Below are 25,188 nucleotides of genomic sequence, written 5' to 3' on the forward strand. Positions count from 1 at the left end.
GGTACTGTAATATCATTGTGTGGGGCACAATTAACCATGTTAAGAATTCACATAATATTCTTCCTGGGGCCCAGGATAGTTCAGTCAGTATTTTGTGAACATGTACAACTTTCTCCTAAACCTAGAAATGAGAGAGAACCCTCCGATCAGTGATATAACGTATGTGTAAAATGTGTGGCTGCTCCATAGATAATGAATCGAGCTCTGAATTAATGAGATCATAAAATGTTTGTGTGAGCTCTTACACCAACATTAGGGCCGGTTTATATGCTGGCATTGCTAGAAGGTCTGAACCAGAATTAAAACCTCATTTGGGTGTAAGAGCTCACACAAACATTTTAGGGTCACCAATTGGCGGGTTCTCTGCATAGTAATCTCAGATTTTTGGCGTTAGAAGAGAGTGTTGTTTGTTCACAAATACTGACTGAACTGTCCTGGGACACAGGAAGAACATATTCACTGAACTGTCCTGGGGCACAGGGAGAACATATGAATTCTTATGTTCTCTGGTTCCCAGGCTATAGTCAAGGCGGAGAGCGTGAACTGCATCGTTGTGGAGTGGAAGAAAGGAGTTAAGACCCAGTTCTCCCAGGCCGCCAACAACGCCAGGGTGGTGGCCGCCCAGACTGCCCACATGATCCGCTTCTTGATGGTATATAATATATATGTATATATATATATATATATATCACACAGCAAATCTGCATCAAGGAATGTTTTTTTCAGCAGGTCACAAACAATCAAATTAAATGGTAGTGATTTTACACACAAATACTTGGACAATTGAGTACCTCAGACGAAGAACCATATAAGTCCATTTGACGTTTTCAGAGGAACTTTATTCAACTTTATTATCTAAAGATTAGAGAATTGTGGTCATGGGTGGCTCTCCCTCTCTCTCCCCACCTTGTATTGTATTTAAGCTATACATCTCTCTCTCTCCCTACCTTGTATTGTATTTAAGTTATACATCTCTCTCCCTACCTTGTATTGTATTTAAGTTATACACCTCTCTCCCTACCTTGTATTGTATTTAAGTTATACACCTCTCTGTCTTATACTTCAATGCTACAATGATGTCTTAATACTGATGTATATGTATGAAGTTAAGTTCACAAGCCCAACTTTTTTATTTTCGTTTTTTCGTTTTTTTACTTGTCCTGCTCAAGTTATTGTACTGCTTTTTCTAATAAACTAACCTAAACTAAATTAAATTAAACTAACTAACTAAATGATAATGGCCAATGGAGTTATAATATCTGTCAGAAACATTTCTGGACATTAACTTTTCCAAAGGGAGTTTTGGCTCAAATGGAAGAGGATTCTGCGTCTGCATGTAAACATGTTAAACCAAAGATAAGGAATGATCAGATATAGATGGTAAGTAATGGGACGGGTTAGGGGGCCATATCCCCATTAACCACAACAAACACCAGGCAAATGGCAATTGGGTTAAGTAGGCGAAAAGCCAGAGGGGAAGTGAAAGGTTTCAAAAGGAACCATCATCTTTTTATCTTCATCCGTGGCACCCATGTTCACTCTACCCTCTCCTCCCTCCCTCCCTCCCTTTCCCCGGTGCCCAGTGCCTGAGGTCTACCCAAACACCAGTCTCTCTCTCTCTCTCTCTCTCTCTCTCTCTCTCTCTCTCTCTCTCTCTCTCTCTCTCTCTCTCTCTCTCTCTCTCTCTCTCTCTCTCTCTCTCTCTCTCTCTCTCTCTTTCTGTCAAAGCAGGCTTATCCACAGCACCAAGGTACCTCTGTTCCACAGCTCAGGAGAACAGCAAAGAACTTTCCAGCAAAACGGTGCTGTGTGTGTGTGTGTGTGCGTGCGTGCGTGCGTGCGTGCGTGTGTGTGTGTGTGTGTGTGTGTGTGTGTGTGTGTGTGTGTGTGTGTGTGTGTGTGTGTGTGTGTGCTTGCAAGTGTGTATTTTTACCTCCTAGCGTTACATTGCCGTGTAAAAAACGTCCCTGGTAGATGAGCCTCAGGATGGTAGGACTGCTGACCATTTCCTCCTCCCAGTCTGACATGCAAACACAGAGCAGGAAAAGAGGAGGAGGGGGGAGAGAGATAGAAAGTAGAATATCATCAGCGTTATGATTGTCGTCATTGTAATCATCATCATTGGCATCATAAGTCTCATCAGCATCGTCATAATTATAATAATCATCATCGCCACTGTCGTCATCATCATCATCATCACCACTGTCATCATCATCACCACTGTCATCATCATCATCATCATCATCATCATCATCATCATCATCATCATCATCATCATCATTGTTGCAATAGTTCTTTCTCCTGAATTGTCATATTTATATTTGTTAATTTGGGGCAGCGGTGGCCTAAATATTAGAGAAGCTGGTTTGTGACAGGAAGGTCGGCGGTTCATTCCCCTGGACCGGCAGGAAAAATCTGGGCGGGGAAGTGAATGAATAACTTTCTCCTGTCCCTCAATACCAACCACTGAAGTGCCCTTGAGCAAGGCACTTAACCCCAAACTGCTCCAGTGGAGTTGCTCAGTGGCCAACGGTGTCAGACTGTGGTTGTACTGGGCAGCTCCCAGGTGTGAATGGAACTGTGTGAATGTGAAGCAGGGCGTTGCTGAAAAAGAGCATTTGTGCTCAGAGAACCTACCCTGGGTAAATAAAGGTTAAAGAAAAAGATAATAATGCATCCATTGTATAAAATGGGGAATGTTTGAGGGAAGCGCCAGTGACTTCAGCGAGTTCGCAGACACTGTTGTGTGCTTCATAACAACACTTGCTGATAGTATTGTCCCCACAAAAAAGGTGCGGGTGTTCCCGAACCAGAAACCGTGGGTGGACAGTACTATCAGAGCAGCCCTGAAAACTCGCACCACTGCCTACAACCTGGGCAGAGAGACAGGAAACATGGAAGAGTACAAAACTACAGTCTACACTCTGCGCAAGGCTGTTAAACTTGCAAAACGGACGTATGCTGACAAAATGGAGGCACAAATGGCACAGAATGACACAAGGGGCTTATGGCGGGGACTGAGGACGATAACTGACTACAAAGTCAGTGCCCCCTCAATGGGGAGCGACGACGCCTCCCTCGCGGACCAGCTCAACACCTTCTACGCGCGGTTTGGTGCAAACAGTGGCGCTGCTAGCTCAACGGCTAGTGACGTCACTGGCGCGCCGGCTGTTGTGGAGGGGGGGGGGGGCATCCGCGGGGGGCGGGGATGCTCTCTCGTTGTCGGAACACAGTGTGAGAAGAGCAGGTGAACACCAGAAAAGCTGCTGGCCCAGATGGAATAACAGGACGCATACTTAAGTCCTGTGCTAACCAGCTAGCCCCTGTGTTCACCACCATATTTAATCGATCCCTGGCGGAGTCAGTGGTCCCTGCCTGCTTCAAGATGTCTACCATTATCCCGGTACCAAAGAAACCCTCCCCAACAGGTCTCAATGACTACAGACCGGTGGCACTCACCTCTGTGGCCATGAAATGTTTCGAGAGGCTGGTCAAGGATCACATTTGTGCCTCCCTCCCCAGTGATATGGACCCTATGCAATTTGCATACAGGCCAAACAGGTCCACTGATGATGCGGTCTCCCAAGTACTGCACAGCACCCTCTCTCACCTAGACCACCAGAAGGGGGGCTATGTGAGACTGTTGTTCATTGACTACAGCTCAGCGTTCAACACCATAGTCCCCACCAGACTGGTGAACAAGCTGATCGAGCTGGGTCTGAGCTCCGCTCTGAGCGCCTGGATACTGGACTTTCTGAGCGAAAGGCCCCAGGCAGTCAGGGTGGGGGGTCAGACCAGACCTCCAACACCATCACCCTGAGCATCGGGTCCCCCCAGGGCTGTGTTCTGAGCCCCCTGCTGTACTCACTATACACACATGACTGTGTGGCCAAGTTCAGCTCCAACTCCATAGTGAAGTTTGCGGACAACACAGTGGTGGTGGGGCTGATCTCGGACAACGACGAGAAGGCCTACCAGGAGGAGGTTGAGGTACTGGAACGCTGGTGCCAGGACAACAGCCTGCTCCTGAACATTGGTAAAACCAAGGAGCTGATCGTGGATTTTAGGAGGAGACAGCAGGAGACACACACACCACTGTGGATAAACGGGGCTACCGTGGACAGGGTGAGCAGCTTCAAGTACCTGGAGGTCAGGGGAGGAAATTAGGCCCTTTTACTCGCCAAATGCGAGTATTATTTATGTTTGGCGAGTGATTCATGAAGAGCACTCGCCACACTGGCGAGTAGTAAATAAAACCAAAAAAATCATTCTGCAATCTGCTGATTCGCTCACTGGCACAAGCCGAACTCTGACTCCCCCCTTATGATTCCTCCCATTTGCGCCTCATAATAATCCCTAACCAATGAACATCATCGAAGCTCCTCCAATGAACACTCGTTTTCTAGAAGATGCCGCCCATCTAGGGGAAGTGGACACACCACTGTGCACGGACCTACAGACGCCTGTCACCAGGCTTGACAACGTAGACAAACGTAGACAAAAACACATCAGTGAATGAAAATAATTGCATGTAGAGTCGTCGCTTTCGGATATAAGTGCGGTCTGACATGGAGGCGAACAACAGCATGTGACGTGTCTCCTTCGAGTCGGATGAGAATGACAAGTGGGCATGAGGCTCACTCAAGTCAACCAGCATTAGCCAGCTAGCTACCTACAGTAGCATCATGCTAGTAGCTAGTAGCATGTAACAAGCTACCATAACGCGCGTTCAACATAGTGGACTATACTGAGCGGCTTTGCTTAAATGCAGCCGAGTAACATTTTATTATTACCGAATTATTACCGGGTTTCCCCCCCATATCACCACTCGCCCATATGCCCTTCACAACGGTGATGTTGTCATTGTCATTCAGAATACACCTGCTGAACCCCTAGCGTTGACATGAGATTCGATTCCAATGTATTGTCATCATACAGCACAAATACAGTACAACCAGAATACGTTTGGCATCCAACCAGAGTGCAAATGTAACAAGTCAAGTTCAAGTTGTTTTATTTAGCTATTACATTACAGTGAAATGCTTGGTTCTTTCACTGCCCAGCACAGTCCAGCCCAACCCAGTCCAACCTAGACCAGCCCAACTTTCCCTGCCCAACCCAGTCCAGCATATTTCACTCCCCAGTTCAGCCCAACCCAGTCCAGAATAGTTCCCTCTTTCATGTTAATATGTGATATCCTAATATTTTTAAGAGTAGAGACAGTGTGATTAATATATGTTTTATGCTAATATTGTGAAGAGTAGAGACACTTATTAATGTTTTATGGTAATACATATTTTAAAGAGTAGAGACACGTGTGATTATTACTATGATTGAAAATCAATTTAGACGAAGACATACAAAGAAGTAATTATCACAATTAGCGATTTATTTATGGCTGGTAAAAAATCTGTTTGGCTGGTAAAAAAATCATATACTCGCCAGTTGGCTGGTAAGCCAAAAAGTTTGTTTCCTCCCCTGCTGGGGGTCCACATCTCAGAGGACCTGACATGGACAACACACATAGACTCAGTCGTAAAAAAGGCGAAGCAGCGCCTCTACCACCTGAGACAGTTAAGGAAGTTCAGAGTATCGGGGAAGATACTCCAGTCCTTCTACTCTGGAGCTGTAGAGAGCATCTTGACTGGAAACATCACTGCCTGGTATGGAAACAGCACGGCACAGAACAAGAAGGCCCTACAGAGAGTGGTGCGCTCAGCCGAGCGTACCACGGGTATTGCACTACCAACCCTGCAGGTCCTATACAATAAGAGGTGCAAATCCAGAGCCTGCAGGATAATGAAAGACCCTCACCACCCCAACAGCCTGTTCATGCTGCTGCGGTCAGGCAAACGCCTGCGAACACCAGTAACTAGGACAGAGAGACTTCGGCTCAGCTTCTTCCCCCAGGCCATCAGAGCCTTGAACACTGAACTCTCCACACACAAGCACACATGAGCATAGGGCTGGGCGATATGGCAAAAAAGCATATCGCGATAACGATATGATAATGTTATCATATTTCTCGATATCGATAATTATCGAAATTGTTATAAGTTATAAAAAAAAAAGAAGAAGAAAAAAAAATTATAAAAACAACAGATGTATGTTTATTTTGCAGCAATTCTTTGTCGTTCCCGCCATCTTTAGTGTTACATCCCCTCACACCAGTTCTCAGGCTGCAGCTGGTTTAAAAGCGAAAGTAACCCGGCTTCTCTGCTGGCTGTGGCTCCAGGGGAGTTGAACAGTTCTGGCTCTGCTAGTTTATTTTCGATCTTTTGGCGCTTTTTTGGTGGACCGTGACTCGTGACTGGAGTCTAGCTCTGCTAGCACACATAGCCTACTGTGTACAGACGGTTTCAAACTGTATTTTAAATTAGAAAGCAAACAAAATAAATGGACAAGAGAAAAAGAAATCTCAATTTGGTCAGTATTGTCATTTGGACAAGCAAAGCCATTACTTTAAGTTGCAGGCAAGAAAGACAAGTCTGTCCACTGTCTCTGGTTTTAAAACTGCCCTGTTGCAGGTCACAAAAAAATATATATATATATTAAAAAAAAGAAAACATTTTTTGATTTTTTTTCGATATTCGATATCGATTATTAAAATATATCGCGATATTTATCGTTATCGTTATATCGCCCAGCCCTACTGAGCACACACACTACACACACACTGTACACGCTCACACACTAGCACCACTTTAACATGAGCACACACACACTCGTGCTGCACAAGCTCACACTTATGGTCACTTTACAGAAGGAAAGGTCACTTTAAGAATAGTATAGTATAGCTTGAGATTGTAAAATATAGCATTGTATAGCAGTGTACATAAAGACCCAGTGCCTCATCCGTAGCTAACAGTGTATTGCACTACCACTACCACAGGACCTAGCATGTCCTACCATGCTCTGTAAATAACTCATGTACAGATACCGATATGCCCTACTTTGTTACTTGTTATTGCACAATGTCGTTCTATTGGATTCTTATTATATATTACTATTGTAATTATGCACATCGTTGCGGGCAAGACCCCCCGCATTTCATTGTATACTTGTATGCCGTGACAAATAAAACTCTTGTATCTTGTATCTTGTATAAAAGCTCTCTTGCCACACTACAGTAATAGTGTCATCATTATCTGAAGAGCGTGAAGAGACACAGGTACTAGAGCTAAGAGAGAAGGATTAGACAGAGAGGGCGAGAGAGAGAGGGCGAGAGAGAGAGAGAGAGAGAGAGAGAGAGAGAGAGAGAGAGAGAGAGAGAGAGAGAGAGAGAGAGAGAGAGAGAGAGAGAGAGAGAGAGAGAGAGAGAGAGAGAGAGAGAAAAGTTGAAAGGCAGGCGTCTGGCTACCAGATGTGTTTCTCTAGACACTAGCAGACAGTGTTATTGGTTGGTACCGGCTGTGGGTGTTCCAAAGTTCAAATCTTCTGTCTACTTCCTAAAATTACTGGATTGACTATGACACCGGCACTACGCACAGAAGGATACTTGTTGCAGGATATATAGTTAATGTGCTTCAATAGCATGTATGTTGTTCCTTGTCTGTGCCTGGCCTGTAGCATGTATTAATGAGGACACAAAGCGTCAGTGATTCCAAGTATTCATCATGAAATTGAGTTATCATATTAAGGCCATTTGTTGCTACACGACAGCTGAGCATTTCTTGAAAAGTGGAAAACGACATTCAATTTGTTCAAATCCTAAACAAATACTACTGTCGCTGCTATTACTACTGCTGCTGCTATTACTACTGCTGCTGCTATTACTACTGCTGATATTACTACACAGTCAATCTTGCAGTGTCAAATTAACACTATTCCCGAGTGTATTTGGTCCCAACTCAGAATTGGTGTTAAATTGACTCTTGCTCTTGTGTAAGAGTTAAATTAACTCTAAATAGAGTAAAAACGTATAAGCGAGTGTTAAGTTTTTACTCTATTTAAAGTATTACTACTGCAGCTATTACTACTGCTGATATTACTGATATTACTACTGCTGCTTACTACTGCTGATATTACTGATATTACTACTGCTGCTATTACTACTGCTGCTACTAGGGGTGTAACGATTGCAACCTCACAACGATTAATTTCGATTACGATTATTCAGGCAACGATTCAATGCATCATGAAATCTCTTCATTTGACCACGATTCGATTAGATTAATTCGATCAGTTAATTCCCCAAAATATTTTGAATACACAAATGTGGCTGGGGGAACTGATTCACTCAGCATGAATGGACTATAGGTCAATAAAAACAATACACACAAAATATATATTATTTTCTTTTTATTATTTTGATTAATTTCGATTATAATCTATTCTAACATTTTCAAATCGATGCAGTTGAATCGTCACATTAGAATCGATGCATTCCGATTAATCGATGCATCGTTACACCTCTAATTACTACTGCTGATATTACTACTGCTGATATTACTACTGCTGATATTACTACTGCTGATTGCTGATATTACTACTGCTGATATTACTACTGCTGATATTACTACTGCTGATATTACTACTGCTGATATTACTACTGCTGATATTACTACTGCTGATATTCTAGTAGTAGTTCTGCTCACCCATTGGCCAGTTGTCATAGACATGTTTGGCGATGTCTGCCGCCGATTCATTCGGAGAGAAGAGGAATTCTTTCGTCTTCCCGCTGACCAAGATCAGCCGTAGATTGATCTGCAATACACAGAGAGAGAGAAAGAGAGAGAGAGAGAGAGAGAGAGAGAGAGAGAGAGAGAGAGAGAGAGAGAGAGAGAGAGAGAGAGAGAGAGAGAGATGTTAGGGTGGGACACAATAGGGCTGACCTAAATGCTTCTAAGCTTCAAAGCCTCAATCGTTGTCATGATAATCAACATCAAACTCAATATTCGAATGCTTCACTTTTTCATATATATTTTTTTATCACTAAGATAGAATAATGCAATATTAATTTTGAAAATGAATTATTCTCAGACAAGGACATTTAGGCATGAGACAATTCAGAAAACCTACAGTATCCACCACAGTTCTAATGAACCCATCACATTGAAATATCACATATGCACTAGCATATATTAGATGTGACATTCATCCTAATACAGATGTTATACATAATGTAAGGACACATCAAATGGCACATTGAAACAATGCACATGTACGAAGACATTGCAGGAGTGCTTTTATAATATGGTGTGCAAAACACATTTGATTCAGTGTGAGTGCCTGTTACTGTCACATTTGCACATTTGGCTGGATGCGAAACATATTTTTGTTGCACTGTACTTGTGCTGTATAATGACAATACATTTGAACATGTCATTGTTATATATTGTTTCAAATATATGTAAAAAAAAAAATCATTCTGATCCCTTATTGCTTTTAAATCAACCAAACAACGGGTGCTGCATATGGAACTGAACTAAATGTAGCTTGTGCTTACGGGGGCATCTGTGTCGTCCATCACAACAGCGTTGCCTGCCTACCATTATAATACTAGTACACAAAAAAACACATCATCTTTAGTTTAGAGAGTTGTGCTCGACTAAAGAAACGTCATATGAATTTGTCGACTAATCGATTAGTTGATTGAATCACGTAGAAGGACCACTTTAAATGGAGTGAGACATTTCTTATACTTTTTCAGTATGAACACCCTCAGTATGAACACCCTCAGTATGAACACCCTCAGCATGAACACCCTCAGTATGAACACCAGTATGAACACCCTCAGCATGAACACCCTCAGTATGAACACCCTCAGCATGAACACCAGTATGAACACCCTCAGCATGAACACCCTCAGTATGAACACCCTCAGCATGAACACCCTCAGTATGAACACCCTCAGTATGAACACCCTCAGTATGAACACCCTCAGCATGAACACCCTCAGTATGAACACCCTCAGCATGAACACCCTCAGTATGAACACCCTCAGTATGAACACCCTCAGCATGAACACCCTCGGTATGAACACCCTCAGTATGAACACCCTCAGCATGAACACCCTCAGCATGAACACCCTCAGCATGAACACCCTCAGCATGAACACCCTCAGTATGAACACCCTCAGCATGAACACCCTCAGCATGAACACCCTCAGCATGAACACCCTCAGCATGAACACCCTCAGCATGAACACCCTCAGTATGAACACCCTCAGTATGAACACCCTCAGTATGAACACCCTCAGTATGAACACCCTCAGTATGAACACCCTCAGTATGAACACCCTCAGTATGAACACCCTCAGTATGAACACCCTCAGTATGAACACGCTCTGTCTAGGGATGGGTACTGAATCTGGTCCTTTTAAGGGTACCGACCTATGAAGTGTACCGCACGTTCACGCCAACGTTCACGTGCACAATCAAGTCATGTCAAGAGTTTTATTTGTCACGGCATACAGGGCATACAGTGAAATGCGGGTGGTCATGCCCACAGTGATTGTGCAATAATACAAGTAATAAGAATAAATAACTGCTCTGTTGTTATATATTTTTTTTCTTTATTGAACAATCTTATCACACTTTTTACTGTCCGTTCTATCTTATTATTTTTAGCCTATTTTAAACTGAATCAAACCGCACTTTTTTACTCTATCTAATCTATTCTATTTTATTATTTGTATTGTTGAAGAACTGTGATTTGCCTAACCTTGCTACCTCTCTATCTCTTTGTATTTACATTTTAAATGTTTATGCTCGCTTATGCCTGTATTTTTTACTGTTGTGAAGCACTTTCAACTGCAACCTCTGTATGAAAAGTGATATACAAATAAAGTTATTATTATTATTATTATTATTATTATTATTATTATTATTATTATTATTATTATTATTATTATTATTATAACAGGTATAATGTACATAAAGTTTAAAAAGCATGGTAAAAGACATGCTAAGGTCCTGCGATAGTGCAATACAGTGTTAAGCTACAGATGAGGCACTGGGTCTTATGTACACTACTATACAATACTATACTATACAATATACAGTTATACTATATATCCTTATGCTATCTTGCTATATCCATCTAACCACTCCCGTTCTTTTTTTATTTTTATTTTTTATAAAGTAAAGTGACCTTTCCATTGTGTAAAGTGACCATTGAGTGTGAGCGTGTGCAGCATGGGTGAGTGTGTGCTGATGTTAAAGTGACTGCTAGTGTGTGAGCGTATACTAGGGCTGGGCGATATGGCCTAAATATGATATCACGATATTTTCTGACCTTTCGGCGATACACGATACACATCACGATGTTTTTCTTTTTTACCCCAAACGATTCATTATGAGGCTTACCAAGACAGTATTTGAGTTTGCAAGCTAACATTAAAGACAAAATAAAATACCCATGCATTTAGCATTTTTATATTATATATTAGATTTAGATTATTGGATTATTTGATTATAAATATATTGCATATATTTAGCAATGAGATATTATATGATTTAGATATGAAATATGATGAATTGAAAATGGGGGACCCTGATGTAAACAAGACAAAAGTCTTTCTCTGGTCTGCATCCCCTTAACAATTGTATGTATTAAGGGCGGCTAGGTGGTGTAGTGGGCAAGGCACTCGCCACCAATGTGGAGACGCTGGGTTCGCGTGTTCGAATCCAGCTCTCCACATTGTTTTCAGTTTAGCTGGTCGTCCGCAGTAATACACATTGGCCGTATTACGGGGAGGGAAACTGAAGGGTGGGGATCGGGCGTTGTGAACAAGCGACTCCTACAAGTCGGTTGGTGCGCCTGCGCAGTAGAATCAGGAAGTGTCGGGGGCAGCGTGAGCCTCCCACGCGTTACTCCTCGACACTGAGAGATCGAGCTGCGCAGGTGAAAAGATGCGACTGCTGTTACCTCAAGTACCGGAGGGGACTTGTGCTATGTATGACTTAGTCCACATTGCAGCCGGCTTGTGGGAGGCAAGAAACAGCGTTCGTGACAGGGGAGGGTTGAAATTGGATGATACGAAATTGGGATGGGAGAAAATATAGAAAAATGGGAGAAAAAGTGGATAAAAAAAAAAATAATTGTATGTATTGAGCTGTACTGTACCCATTCTGCAATATGTTAATAAAGTTTTAAATCAATCAATCAATCAATAGCATTTTAGCATTTTTATGAAACTACTGTATATTTGTATGTCTCTAAATGTTTTGATGAATTGAAAATGGAGGACCCTTATGTAAAAAAGCCGAAAGTCTTTTTCTGGTCTTCATCCTCCTGTACTGTATTGTACCCATTCTGCAATATGTTAATAAAGTTTTCATTCATTCTGACGGACAACTGAATAATTTTGATTGACAGTCGAGTCTGCCAATTACGTCACACCGCTTGCACCCGCCCTGCTGTTCTTAGCACCAATCGGCAAGCGCCATTAGTTTTTGACTTCCTGAATGTCCGGTGTGCTGACATCAACAAAGCTACTTACATTAGCTCCCCGCGACCGACTAGTAGGAGACCAGTGCACCACAGGATGACTAAATGAGCCATAATGATTTTACCTCAACGAATGTTATAATAAAAGCCTTTCCATACATCTGTCTGATTGAAAACTTTATTAACAGACCGCGGAATGGGCATATCTCAACACGGGCTGAGATATGAACGAGTAACGTGTGGACCAGATTGACGCGACACAATCCTATTGGGCAAAACATCACGATATCCACGATACGTTGAAAAAGTGTATTGTTAATGAACTGTACCCGATATTTATATAATATCATCATATCGCCCAGCCCTAGCGTATACAGTGTCTGTGTTGTGTGTGTGCTCATGTGTGCTTGTGTGTGGAGATTTCAGTGTTCAGTCAAGACTCTGATGGCCTGGGGGAAGAAGCTGAGCCGAAGTCTCTCTGTCCTAGTTGCTGGTGTGCGCAGGCGTTTGCCTGACCGCAGCAGCTTGAACAGGCTGTTGTTGGGGTGGTGAGGGTCTTTTATTATTCTGCAGGCTCTGGATTTGCACCTCTTGTTATATAAGTCCTGCAGGGGTGGTAGTGCAATACCCGTAGTACGCTCAGCTGAGCGCACCACTCTCTGTAGGGCCTTCTTGTCCTGTGCCTTGCTGTTTCCATACCAGGCAGTGATGTTTCCAGTCAAGATGCTCTCTACAGCTCCGGAGTAGAAGGACTGGAGTATCTTCCCCGATACTCTGAACTTCCTTAACTGTCTCAGGTGGTAGAGGCGCTGCTTCGCCTTCTTTACGACTGAGTCTATGTGTGTTGTCCATGTCAGATCCTCTGAGATGTGGACCCCCAGGTACTTAAAGCTGCTCACCCTGTCCATGGTAGCCCTGTTTTATCCACAGTGGTGTGTGTGTCCCCTGCTGTGTTCTCCTAAAAATCCACGATCAGCTCCTTGGTTTTACCAATGTTCAGGAGCAGGCTGTTGTCCTCACCTCCAATACAGGCTTACCTTGGATTTTACTTGATTCAACAACAAAGCAGTCGGGGCAATGGCAAGCCGAAAATGGTCGCAAGTGTGGTTACACTTTACAAAGCTAGATGCAGACAACTCTCGCTGCAATATTATATATTATATATTAACAAATTGTTCTAAATAAATAATAATGATAATATTTATTTAAATAATTTTTATTTTATTTTTTAACAAATTGCAGAAGGGGTACAATACAGTACGGCTCAATACACACAATTGTTAAGAGGATGCAGACCAGAGAAAGACTTTCGTCTTGTTTACAGGGTCCCCCATTTTCAATTCATAATGAATTGTAAGTAAGGGTGCAATTAGCACCGTGCAATCCATTCTTTGTGGATCCCGCCCTTTAAGTCTTGGTCGACACAGTGACCACACTGACTGGGCCTAAAAGAAAAAATGGTTTGTTTCCGGTTGCCGACCGACCATGCCGATTTAGGTGCGACCCAATTTATTTTATGCGTTTAAAAAAATATATATTTAAATAAATAAATAAAATTACAATAAAGTTTCATAGAAATCTTAGTCAAACCTTTAGTATTATGGATATTAAACATGCTGGTAGAGTACATGCATCCATGTTGTTGTGAACATTTTAATTAAATAAAGAAATTCCCTATCCATAGTCGCCGTGGGAAAGAATAAAATAAAAAAATGAAATAAAATAAATTCCCTACCTACCCATGGCCTTAACTGTCTGACAACCAACAGGAAACAAACAATATTTTCTTTTATGCCCTGGAAGCTGACTGAGAGATGGCAGCCCTAATACACCAATACACAATAGCAACACAAGTTATTTTTAGTTCATCCGTTCAACTGTCGGTACATGGGTTTAACAGTGGTGCGCCTTTAAAAGCCAGAGCGCAGGTCTGTCTCTATGTTTATGCTTTGTGTGTGCAATATGTGTGTGTCTGGCCCAGGCACAGGCATGTGTGTCACTGTTCCTAGTGCGTTCTCATGTGCCTAGCGTCTGTTAGCCTTCTACATCCACCCCCTTCCCTTCCAAGCCCCCCCCAACCCCCAGTCCCTGGAGCTATACACACACACATACACACACACACACACACACACACACACACACACACACACACACACACACACACACACACACACACACACACACACACACACACACGGACGGCTGCTGTGATGTAACAGAGCTAACACCAACGGATTGAAACAGAGATCACTCTAAGCACTTTATCAAATCAGCTTATAGTTCTGAGCATGGGAGAGCCACATACACACACACAGACAGAGACCCAGTGCACACGCACACACCTGGTGATATTGAGAAACCAACAGATCCTGACCTCAACATCTACCTCACAACACAACCGCTCTCATTCACAGTAGCCCACGTAGTAGATGGACCCAAAGCACATCATGAAAGATCAGATATACTCTGAAGCATTGACCTTTCACTTTCACTAGAACCTTGCATACACTATGCAGTCCCCTCATACAGACATGAACACACCTGCCAACGCATGCAGGCATGTAAAATAGTCAGGCACACAAATATATATAGAGAGAGAGAGAGAGAGAGAGAGAGAGAGAGAGAGAGAGAGAGAGAGAGAGAGAGAGAGAGAGAGAGAGAGAGAGAGAGAGAGAGAGAGAGAGAGAGATAGAGAGAGAGAGAGAGAGAGAGAGAGAGAGAGAGAGAGAGAGAGAGAGAGAGAGAGAGAGAGAGAGAGAGAGAGATATTGATGGAGACAAGTGCTGCACAATATGGACATTGGACACTATATCGTATTACAATTATATTGACAGATATATTGCAGTTGCAATATGTGATGCCGTTTTCTAGAATCTAAAGTACGGTATTATTACAAAGCACCTCATGGACCCAGGATTTCTTTCACTCACTCACTCACTCACTCACTCACTCACTCACTCACTCACTCACTCACTCACTCACTCACTCACTCACTCACTCACTCACTCACTCACTCACTCACTCACTCACTCACTCACTCACTCACTCACTCACTCACTCACTCACTCACTCACTCACTCACTCACTCACTCACTCACTCACTCACTCACTCACTCACTCACTCACTCACTCACTCACTCACTCACTCACTCACTCACTCACTCACTCACTCACTCACTCACTCACTCACTCACAGCCAGTCTGACCCTAGTGGCGCTTCACAGGCATGGCACTTTGTATGAAACCAGTTCAATCCAGCCAGTCGCTAGCCAATGATTCTATGTCATTAGACTTAGCTGTGTAAGCAAGTTGAACGTTGTTGTGACTGGCAGTGAAGATGACATGATTAAAGTAGAGCCAGTTTGCCTCAATAGAGGCCTTGCACAGGATGTTTGTTTAGTTCTCTTTCTTCCAGTATGGCTGCCTGTAACCATTGGTAACCTTTTGCAAAATAAAATGCCTAACTTCTGTGCAGTGGTAGAGTAGGTAAACCACTGTGACTTGTTTACAAGAACCAGTAATAAGACAACCAAATTACTAAGTTTTTGTTGATATATTTTTGTTGATATATATATATATAATCGTTGTTTTACACATAACAACCGTTGCCTCTTCTATTTCCATGTACAAAACAATGGTTCATAACTTCCTATGTTACAGGCAGCCATGTTGGAAGACAGAGAACAAAGAGAAACACTGGGGAAAGCTTAGGGCTGATGTGATGCTGTGCATCATTAAAAGTATTACACAATTATGACAACTTAATTTGCAAATTTTTTGTGATTTTTGGTCGGCACCCGTGGGCACGCTGAAGACGGCAGTGCTTTTGTTTAAGACTGAGAACTACACAAACATTCCATGCAAGGCTTTTATTCACTTTCTGTGGCAAACAAGCTATCACTAAGCTGGACTAAGCTCTCTCTCTCTATCTCTCTCTCTCTCTCTCTAAACTGATAGAAGACATGAAATCTTGCCTGGAGGTCTCACTGCCATATGCCGGCTGTGATGATAATTAGCCTACTTGAACTGTAACTGTTGAACATTCATCACTGGAGCCATCTGCTGGTAGTACGAGCGTCACAACCTGTGCTTCAGTCAGTGACATCAGCAAACCGTCAGCGCTGTGTCCCGAGGCACTTAACCCTTTCACTACCACACTACAGAAGGTTAACCTGGTAGTGAAAGAGTTAACCGTCTGTAGTGTGGTAGTGAAAGGGTTAACCTTATGTAGTGTGGTAGTGAAAGGGCTAACCCTTTGTCGTGTGACAGTGAAAGGGTTAACCTTTTGTATTGTTGCAGTGAAAGGGTTAACCCTTTGGTAGTGTGGTAGTGAAAGGGTCAATGACTCGGAATGACTGTGGAACGTTAGCAACTTATTGACTGACTGGAAGATTTAAATGGTCACGTCCGCAGACCTTCGTGTTCTTCTTGGTCTAAATTGTACAAAGGTGCATAAAGAATGTGATAAGAGAGAAAAACAAAAACAGAATGAGAAGCAAAAGGAAGGTGCGAGCATGAGGAAGGAGCAAGAGAAGGAGAAAGAAACATCTGAAAGTAAATTGTTGCTCTCTCTCTTCCATGGTATCGCCATGACAACAGCCAGAGGTTGGTGACTAACCCGATAACAGTATGGAACTGAACAGACTTCACTCTACCCTTCCTTCCTTCCTTTCATCTCTCTCTCTCTCTCTCTCTCTCTCTCTCTCTCTCTCTCTCTCTCTCTCTCTCTCTCCCTCTCTCCCTCTCTCCCTCTCCCTCCCTCTCCCTCTCTCCTCTCTCTCTCTCTCTCTCTCTCTCTCTCTCACTCTCTCTCTTAGGGGCGACAGTGGCTCAGGAGGTAGAGCAGTCGTCTGGCAGGTTCCCGGTTCGATTCCCGCTCCTCCCGGGGCAGCATGTCGATGTGTCCTTGAGCAAGACACTTAACCCCTAATTACTCCCAATGAATGCATGGTTGCCTCCGCCATCGGTGTGTGAATGTGTGAGTGAATGTGTGAGTGAATGGGTAAAATGTGAGTAACAAATTGTAAAGCGTTTTGGATAAAAGCGCTATATAAAAAAGCAGCCATTTACCATTTCTCTCTCTCTCTCTCTCTCTCTCTCTCTCTCTCTCTCTCTCTCTCTCTCTCTCTCTATTCCAGCTGTGAGCCGACAGTGATAGGTCAATTCCAATTGACCTATCTCAAACCTTACCCCACCCTCCTTTCCTGATCCTCCAATCACAACTGTTGCTTTCCATTACTTTATCTCTTCTTGCTAACATAAGGGTCACCTTTGAGCATTATCATCTCTCTCTCACACACAAAGGACTCCCCTCTTATTCACTTGCAATTAAAACATTAATTATAAAGAACAATGTTTTGGTACATTGAAGGTCCTACTGAAACGTAGTTCCTAATGAATATGTTTTGATAGCAAGTGAAGAGGAGTGTGTGTGTGTGTGTGTGTGTGTGTGTGTGTGTGTGTGTGTGTGTGTGTGTGTGTGTGTGTGTGTGTGTGTGTGTGTGTGTGTGTGTGTGTGTGTGTGTGTGTTAGGGATGCCCCGATCAATCGGCCAGCGATCGGTATCGGCCGATATTCAGTATAAATATGAGATCGGTGAATTCCGTAATGCTTTATTTTCGCCGATCGTGAAAACCGATCGAAAAACATGATCCAATTCTTAGCGGAGTTCTCACTCGCTGACTTCTCTCTCAGGCACACAGAGCTGCAGCGCACTGCCCCTCCTCCTCCCCCTGCCCCTCCCAGACCCGTGTCAACAGAGGCTCCTATTGCCTCCGGCAATAGTCTGCTCTAGTCTAGTGCATGCAACCTCTGTGAGCTAACGTTAGCTACCTAGCTAACGTTACTGTTTAAACAAAATGACCCAGTCAACTATTCACTTTTAGTTTAATACATGAGGCATTGTCTAACGGTATCTAGCTGGCTAGCTACTGATAGCTCCTGATATCAACAAATGCTCCAGCAATAGTCTAGTAGTGCATGATACCTCCGTTAGCTAGGTAGCTAACGTTAGCTCATGTTAGCTCACTGTTTATATGAAATGTCCCAGTAATAGCTCATGTTAGCTCACTGTTTATATGAAATGTCCCAGTAAACTAAATAGTTCACTGAGGCGTTGTCTTAACGTTATCTAGCCGGCTAGCTACTGATAGCTCCTGATATCAACAAATGCTCCAGCAATAGTCTAGTAGTGCATGATACCTCCGTTAGCTAGGTAGCTAACGTTAGCTCACGTTAGCTCACTGTTTACACGAAATGACCAAGTAAACTAAATAGTTCACTGAGGCGTTGTCTTAACGTTATCTAGCCGGCTAGCAGTAGCTACAGATAGCTCCTGATATCAATGTCTTATAACATTGATTCGATGCGTATTCGAGCCCCTGGCTTGCATCGCAGTCACGAAAGGGGCTAGCTGAGGGCATGCTGAATGTGATTTGACCAAAGCAGAGTATACACACAGACAGTGGAGCTGTTTGCAGATAGCGAGCATTTTGACTTGTTGCGTGGTGGCGATGTCTCGCAGATAATACAACTATAAGTATAATTGTATAATATATATATTTTATAAAAAATTAAAATAAATTATATATTTAAAAAAAGAAGATTTATAAAACCAAAAACGATCGGTATCGGTATCGGCTGATATGGCTCATAGACGATCGGTGATCGGTATTGGTGGCAAAAAAACGTGATCGGGGCATCCCTAGTGTGTGTGTGTGTGTGTGTGTGTGTGTGCGCGTGTGCGTGCATAAAGTGGTGCCACTTGTTAACATGGTAAAACGTGGTTGAATGCCAGCACCCACTTCAATGATAGCGTTGTGAACGCATAATCTCTGTCATAAATTATGGCTATGTGTCTAATCTGCCCGTCGCTTATCAATGACTTGTTTGCAGTCAACATTGTCGAAACGGATTGTTTTTAATCGGTTCATTTCCGTTTTTTAGCATTTTGAAAAGCCCTCGTTTTTCAGGAAAATATATAGATTCCGTGATAAACGGCATTTACTGGAATATTCTGGCATACACAAAAAACGTTGTCATTTTTCTGCCTATTTATGAATCGTTTTCAAATAAACGCTAGATTATCGATAGTATATGTGTACTTATGCACGCTATAGAAGCAATCTGAAAAAATATATTCTCTCATTTCCTGATCAGCGCACACACACACACACACACACACACACACACACACACACACACACACACACACACACACACATGGGGCACACGCTGATATATAGGTCAAAACAGATCCGATTACCCCAAGACTGGTAAAATAAATTGCTTACCTCAGATCAGATGTTCTCCAAAAAGATTATTCCAATTCCTGATCGCCATTCCAAATATCGATCACGTTTATTGATTCAGCGTTGGGTACTGTAAATATGTATTCCACGCGTTTTCCGGCTCGGCGATCACTTGGGTCTCTTCAGATGCCTCGCCGGAAAAGTTAAATGAGGAAACTGGACCCCCCCCCCCCCCCCCCCCCCCATCAGTCTAATCTAATGGGGTGCAGTTACACAGGGAGAGATGATAGGGGGCGGTATTTTCCCAATGGAGCTCAGAGAGAGTCTGCAGCACTAGCTTGAGGCTCGATTGATGAAATATGAATTCAAATCGCTAATAAAAAAAGATACGACAAACAAACGCTATATAGCGTTGCTGGCATTCAACTGGCGGCATGAACTAAGGCCTAACAAAAATAATAGTTGGTTTCAGGTTGGCTGTCAGTTTGGCCATGGGTAGGTAGGGAATTTATTTTATTTTATTTTTTATTTTTTTGACACCACAGGTGCATGTACTCTGCCAGGATGTTTAATATCCATATATTGTTGCTTTTATAGTATTGAAGACATGGACAACTCCTTTTAAAACAGAACATTTATTTAAAGTGAAGTCTTCAATGTTAAACAGTGCATGAAAGACCAAATGCAGTCATTGACAACGTGCTTCTTCTGCCAGCTCCAATACAAACTTGGCAGCAGGGTTAAAACAGAACATGACAACGTGCTTCTTCTGCCAGCTCCAATACAAACTGGGCAGCAGGGTTAAAACAGAACATGACAACGTGCTTCTTTGCTCCCAGCAAAAAGCTTTTATTATATTAAATACCACACATGTACTAAAGGTTCAAATACAAAGACACTGTACTACAAAAGTACAATGTACAAAGGTAGTACTAAAAATGCCACCCCTAAATATACTCACTAAATATCCCGACGTCAGAGAGCTGTGCAAATATTGTGAAATACTTGCTTTTTATATATTCTCATTCTTGACATGCCAGGACTGCACTTTTTTACTATTTAATTAAACTTGATTGTAAAAAATATTATCTCAAATTCATACTATTACAGAAACAGTGCTTGCATGAAAATGAAACGTACTATAATGTTCTGCCGTTGTGTGTGTCACTGTTAGCTGGGTGTGTGTTTCCGACCGGGAGAGATAGGGGGTGGCACCGGAAGTTAGTTTGTTGTCGTGGAATACACGTGTAAGCATGCATAGATATATAGAACACTAGATAGCTTAAGGCGGAGTCACCAGCGTCGCTGAACCGCCGCCATTTTGCTCCAGTCAGCCTTGAGTGAGGGTTATCGGTAGCTGAGCTGCCTGGAGCAAGATGGCCGCCCTACGATGACGTCGCTCTCCATTGGCCGGCAGCGCGGGCTATCTAGTGGCTATCTATATCTATGTAAAGCATGTAGCTGTGTGTGATGACGAGCGAGGTATTCACCTGTATGTAACCGATATCAATGGAATTAAACAACCCCAAAGAAGCATAAACCCCTCCTCATTCTTCATAACAATTAGTATGACAGAACGATACAGTACATACAGACAGACTCGTTCCATTTGAGTAAAATAGTTAACTCACCGTCACCAATTCTGAGCCTTGGTTTGTGCTCGCCTGGACAGAAAACCCCACTCGCCTGGTTTGGAGGCTCTTGATGATGGAATTCATCAACTCGTCTTTTTTATTTTGTTCAGTTCTCAGCGGAGGCAAATGTATACGTTGCTGTGCACGAAACAGCAAGTCGAAGGCAGACTGGCTTGTGGAGGGTACAGGTTCTGGCGCTGGAGCCTTGCACTTCAGTGCCAAGTACTTGAATTGAAATAAGTTTAACACGGCGCCGGCATGGGACCCAAGCTGGGTGGTGGTGGTTGACAATACATCGTTGGCAATGTCTGTCCATTTGTCCGCTCTATCCACTTTGCCAGCTGCTGATATAAAGCAACAAGTGCACTGTTTTACCTCTAGGAGCACGTCTTCAAATGTTTTTGCACCCAGTCTGACTATTTTAGGAGGCACACCGCACAAACAAACAATGGTTACCGTGCACACATCCATGTTGACAGTCACTGTAGCTTGCGGCCATTTGCTGGAGTCTGGCGCTCTCTACTGGAACAAAGGGCGCTCTACAAAATGCGTATTTTTTTCCGCCAATAGAAACTCCCATAAAATAAATTGGGTCGCACATAAATCTGCAGGGTCGGTCGGCAACCTGAAACCAACCATTATTTTTGTTAGGCCTAACGACAAAACGCGTCCGTGGCACTCAAAGTGTTAAGACCCTCCTTACCGGTAAACACTATGGAGTGGGAAAGTCTCCTGTAGGAATTCATTAGAGCAGCCTCATACATAGTTAGTCTACTCTCCACACAGTACATGTGCTGCTGCTGCTGCTGTGAATACAGCGGCCTGACTCTATGAATGAATATTAGGAGAGGAGAGGATGTGAATAGAGAGACGCCTGCAGTGTATCCAAGACACACTTGGGTAAGATCCAGGCACCGGGCCGGATCCGGCAAGCAGCCCACTGGTTCTGACAAGCCCACCCAACGCAGAGCAAACTCAAAATGTCCAAAAGCAACATTAGTGCAATGTGAGTGCTGGATTTTCTAAATAAATGTTTGAATAATTTATCAGTGGGTGTTTTCATCTAAATTTGCTGGTGCTTTTAAATTCGATAGTGACCTACCAATGGCCAAACAGCAGCTTGCTAGCTTGTGAGCACACTTTGTAAAATGCAAGTGAATGAATGTGAATGTGAATGGATAAACTCCTTTTAAATTGAAGTAAAATGTTGTTTACAAATTACAGAGACCCATTACAGTATTAATGTAATAGCCTAGTATGCAGTATTACTGCAACTATTAGCTAACATGAGCTTGCTAATCAGTTTAACTGGGGAGAAATGTTAGCTAACTGTGTAGAGAATTATTATCTCCACCAGGCAGAAGCCGGGAGAGTGCGTCATTGATGAGTGAATGATCTATGCACGAAAACAATATTTATTTTCTGCAAATCTCTAAGTTACAACAACATTGTGTAAGCTAAGCAGGGTTGTGCTTATAGATGAAGTATTCTTTCACTATAATGTTCACTATTTGGCTAAACAAGATGGCTACACTGGCCAGAAATCACATAGATAGGTGTGTTTGTTTGTCCTGTGTGTGTGTGTGTGTGTGAGAGAGAGAGAGAGAGAGAGAGAGAGAGAGAGAGAGAGAGAGAGAGAGAGAGAGAGAGAGAGAGAGAGAGAGAGAGAGAGAGAGAGAGAGAGAGAGAGAGAGAGAGAGAGAGAGAGAGAGAGAGATGAAATGCTCCTGCAACTCCCACTGACTACTGAGTGCATGTTTGTTGTACAACAAGTAATATAATTGCAAGCCAAATGCCTATAGCAAGGGCAGACTCCACCGTTAGATACGACTGCCAGGACCACTATTAGAGACTCAACTACTGATATAGTGAATGAGAATAGAGTGAATGAGAACAGAGTGAATGAGAATAGAGTGAATGAGAATAGAGTGAATGAGAATAGAGAGAATGAGAATAGGGTGAATGAGAATAGAGATAATGAGAATAGGGTGAATGAGAATAGAGTGAATGAGAATAGAGTGAATGAGAATAGAATGAATGAGAATAGGGTGAATGAGAACAGAGAATGAGAACAGAGAAAATCATAACAGAGTGAATGAGAACAGAGAGAATGAGAACAGAGAGAATGAGAACAGAGTGAATGAGAACAGAGAGAATGAGAACAGAGATAATGAGAACAGAGAGAATGAGAACAGAGAGAATGAGAACAGAGAGAATGAGAACAGAGAGAATGAGAACAGAGAATGAGAACAGAGTAGGGGTGTAACGATGCATCGAAATGCATCGATCCTAATGTGACGATTCAACTGCATCGATTTGAAAATGTTAGAATCGATTAGAATCGATTATAATCTAAATGAAAAAATATATAATTATGTTTTTAATTTATTTGTTATTGTTTTTATTGACCTATAGTCCATTCATGCAGCATGCTGAGTGAATCAGTTCCCCCAGCCACATTTGTGTATTCAAAATTTGGGGGGGAATTAACTGATAGAATAGAATTTATCGAATCCAATCTAATCGAATCGTGGTCAAATGAAGAGATTTCATGATGCATTGAATCGTTGCCTGAAGAATCGTAATCGAATTTAATCGTTGTGAGGTCGCATCGTTACACCCCTAGAACAGAGTGAATGAGAACAGAGTGAATGATAACAGAGTGAATGAGAACAGAGCGAATGAGAACAGAGAATGAAAACAGAGTGAATGAGAACAGAGTGAATGAGAACAGAGAATGAAAACAGAGTGAATGAGAACAGAGTGAATGATAACAGAGTGAATGAGAACAGAGCGAATGAGAACAGAGAATGAAAACAGAGTGAATGAGAACAGAGTGAATGATAACAGAGTGAATGAGAACAGAGCGAATGAGAACAGACAATGAAAACAGAGTGAATGAGAACAGAGTGAATGAGAACAGAGCGAATGAATGAGAACAGAGTGAATGAGAACAGAGTGAATGAGAACAGAGAGAATGAGAACAGAGTGAATGATAACAGAGAGAATGAGAACAGAGAGAATGAGAACAGAGTGAATGATAACAGAGAGAATGATAACAGAGAGAATGAGAACAGAGTGAACGAGAACAGAGTGAATGAGAACAGAGTGAACGAGAACAGAGTGAATGAGAATAGTCACATTTTTATTCCATCATATTGCAAACTGTGAGCTGCTTCTGTTTTCTTTCTAAAGAATTTAAAAGATATTATAAAGGGACATAGCTGTTGATAAATAATTTCTATATTCAGTTTAAAACGATAATTAGGCTACTGTGAGCTAGGGCTGTCAACAAATATTCTATATTCAAATTTATAATCGAATTGTTAAAAAAAAAACATACATTCGATTGTAAAAGTTGATATTCGAAGTGTTTTTTTTAATTTACATTAAACAAGACAACACAATACAGTAATAACAACAATAAACAGGACTTCACAGGACATAGTAACAACAACAATAAAGACAACGGAAATAACAAACAATAATAAAAAAATATATTACAATAAAAAGAAATATATATATATATATATATTATATGCCCAACAATAGATATTCGAATGTCGTCGAATATCATCCTTTTTTAGAAGGAATATTTGAACAACATTTTTGGCAATTTTTGTACTGTGAGCACACTTTGAGGTCTGGTACATGGCACAATATGCTGATATATGCACCAAATGAAATAATGCCAAAATGTTTAATAATAATAAAATTGGTCACCTGTGATAGACTAGGTGTTACTATCTTGAGCTCTGATCCCGAATGACATAATTGGAGACTCGTCTGGTAAGACGCAGAAGGGAAAAGAGAATCCATATCCTTATAGTCAATATGTTGGTACAGTACTTTTCCATGGGCGCTGCTTGGCAGTAACAGACGGTGGTCATATGACAATCATTCCCACTATA

General features: G+C 42.2%; 1 protein-coding gene across 1 annotated transcript in view; it reads right to left on the bottom strand.

Annotated features, from left to right (window-relative positions):
• Positions 1 to 25,188, bottom strand: part of ubl3a (ubiquitin-like 3a) — an 82,124-nt gene that overhangs the window by 7,966 nt on the left and 48,970 nt on the right. Inside the window, exons 2-3 of the mRNA XM_084320711.1 lie at positions 8,598 to 8,706; positions 1,934 to 2,020 (exon numbers count right to left, since the gene is read on the bottom strand). Coding sequence (XP_084176837.1) covers positions 1,934 to 2,020; positions 8,598 to 8,706 — 196 coding nt within the window. The remainder of the gene's footprint in view (positions 1 to 1,933; positions 2,021 to 8,597; positions 8,707 to 25,188) is intronic.

This window comes from Notolepis coatsorum, assembly GCF_963971535.1.
Source record: "Notolepis coatsorum genome assembly, chromosome: 8".
Classification (NCBI taxonomy): Eukaryota; Metazoa; Chordata; class Actinopteri; order Aulopiformes; family Paralepididae; genus Notolepis; species Notolepis coatsorum.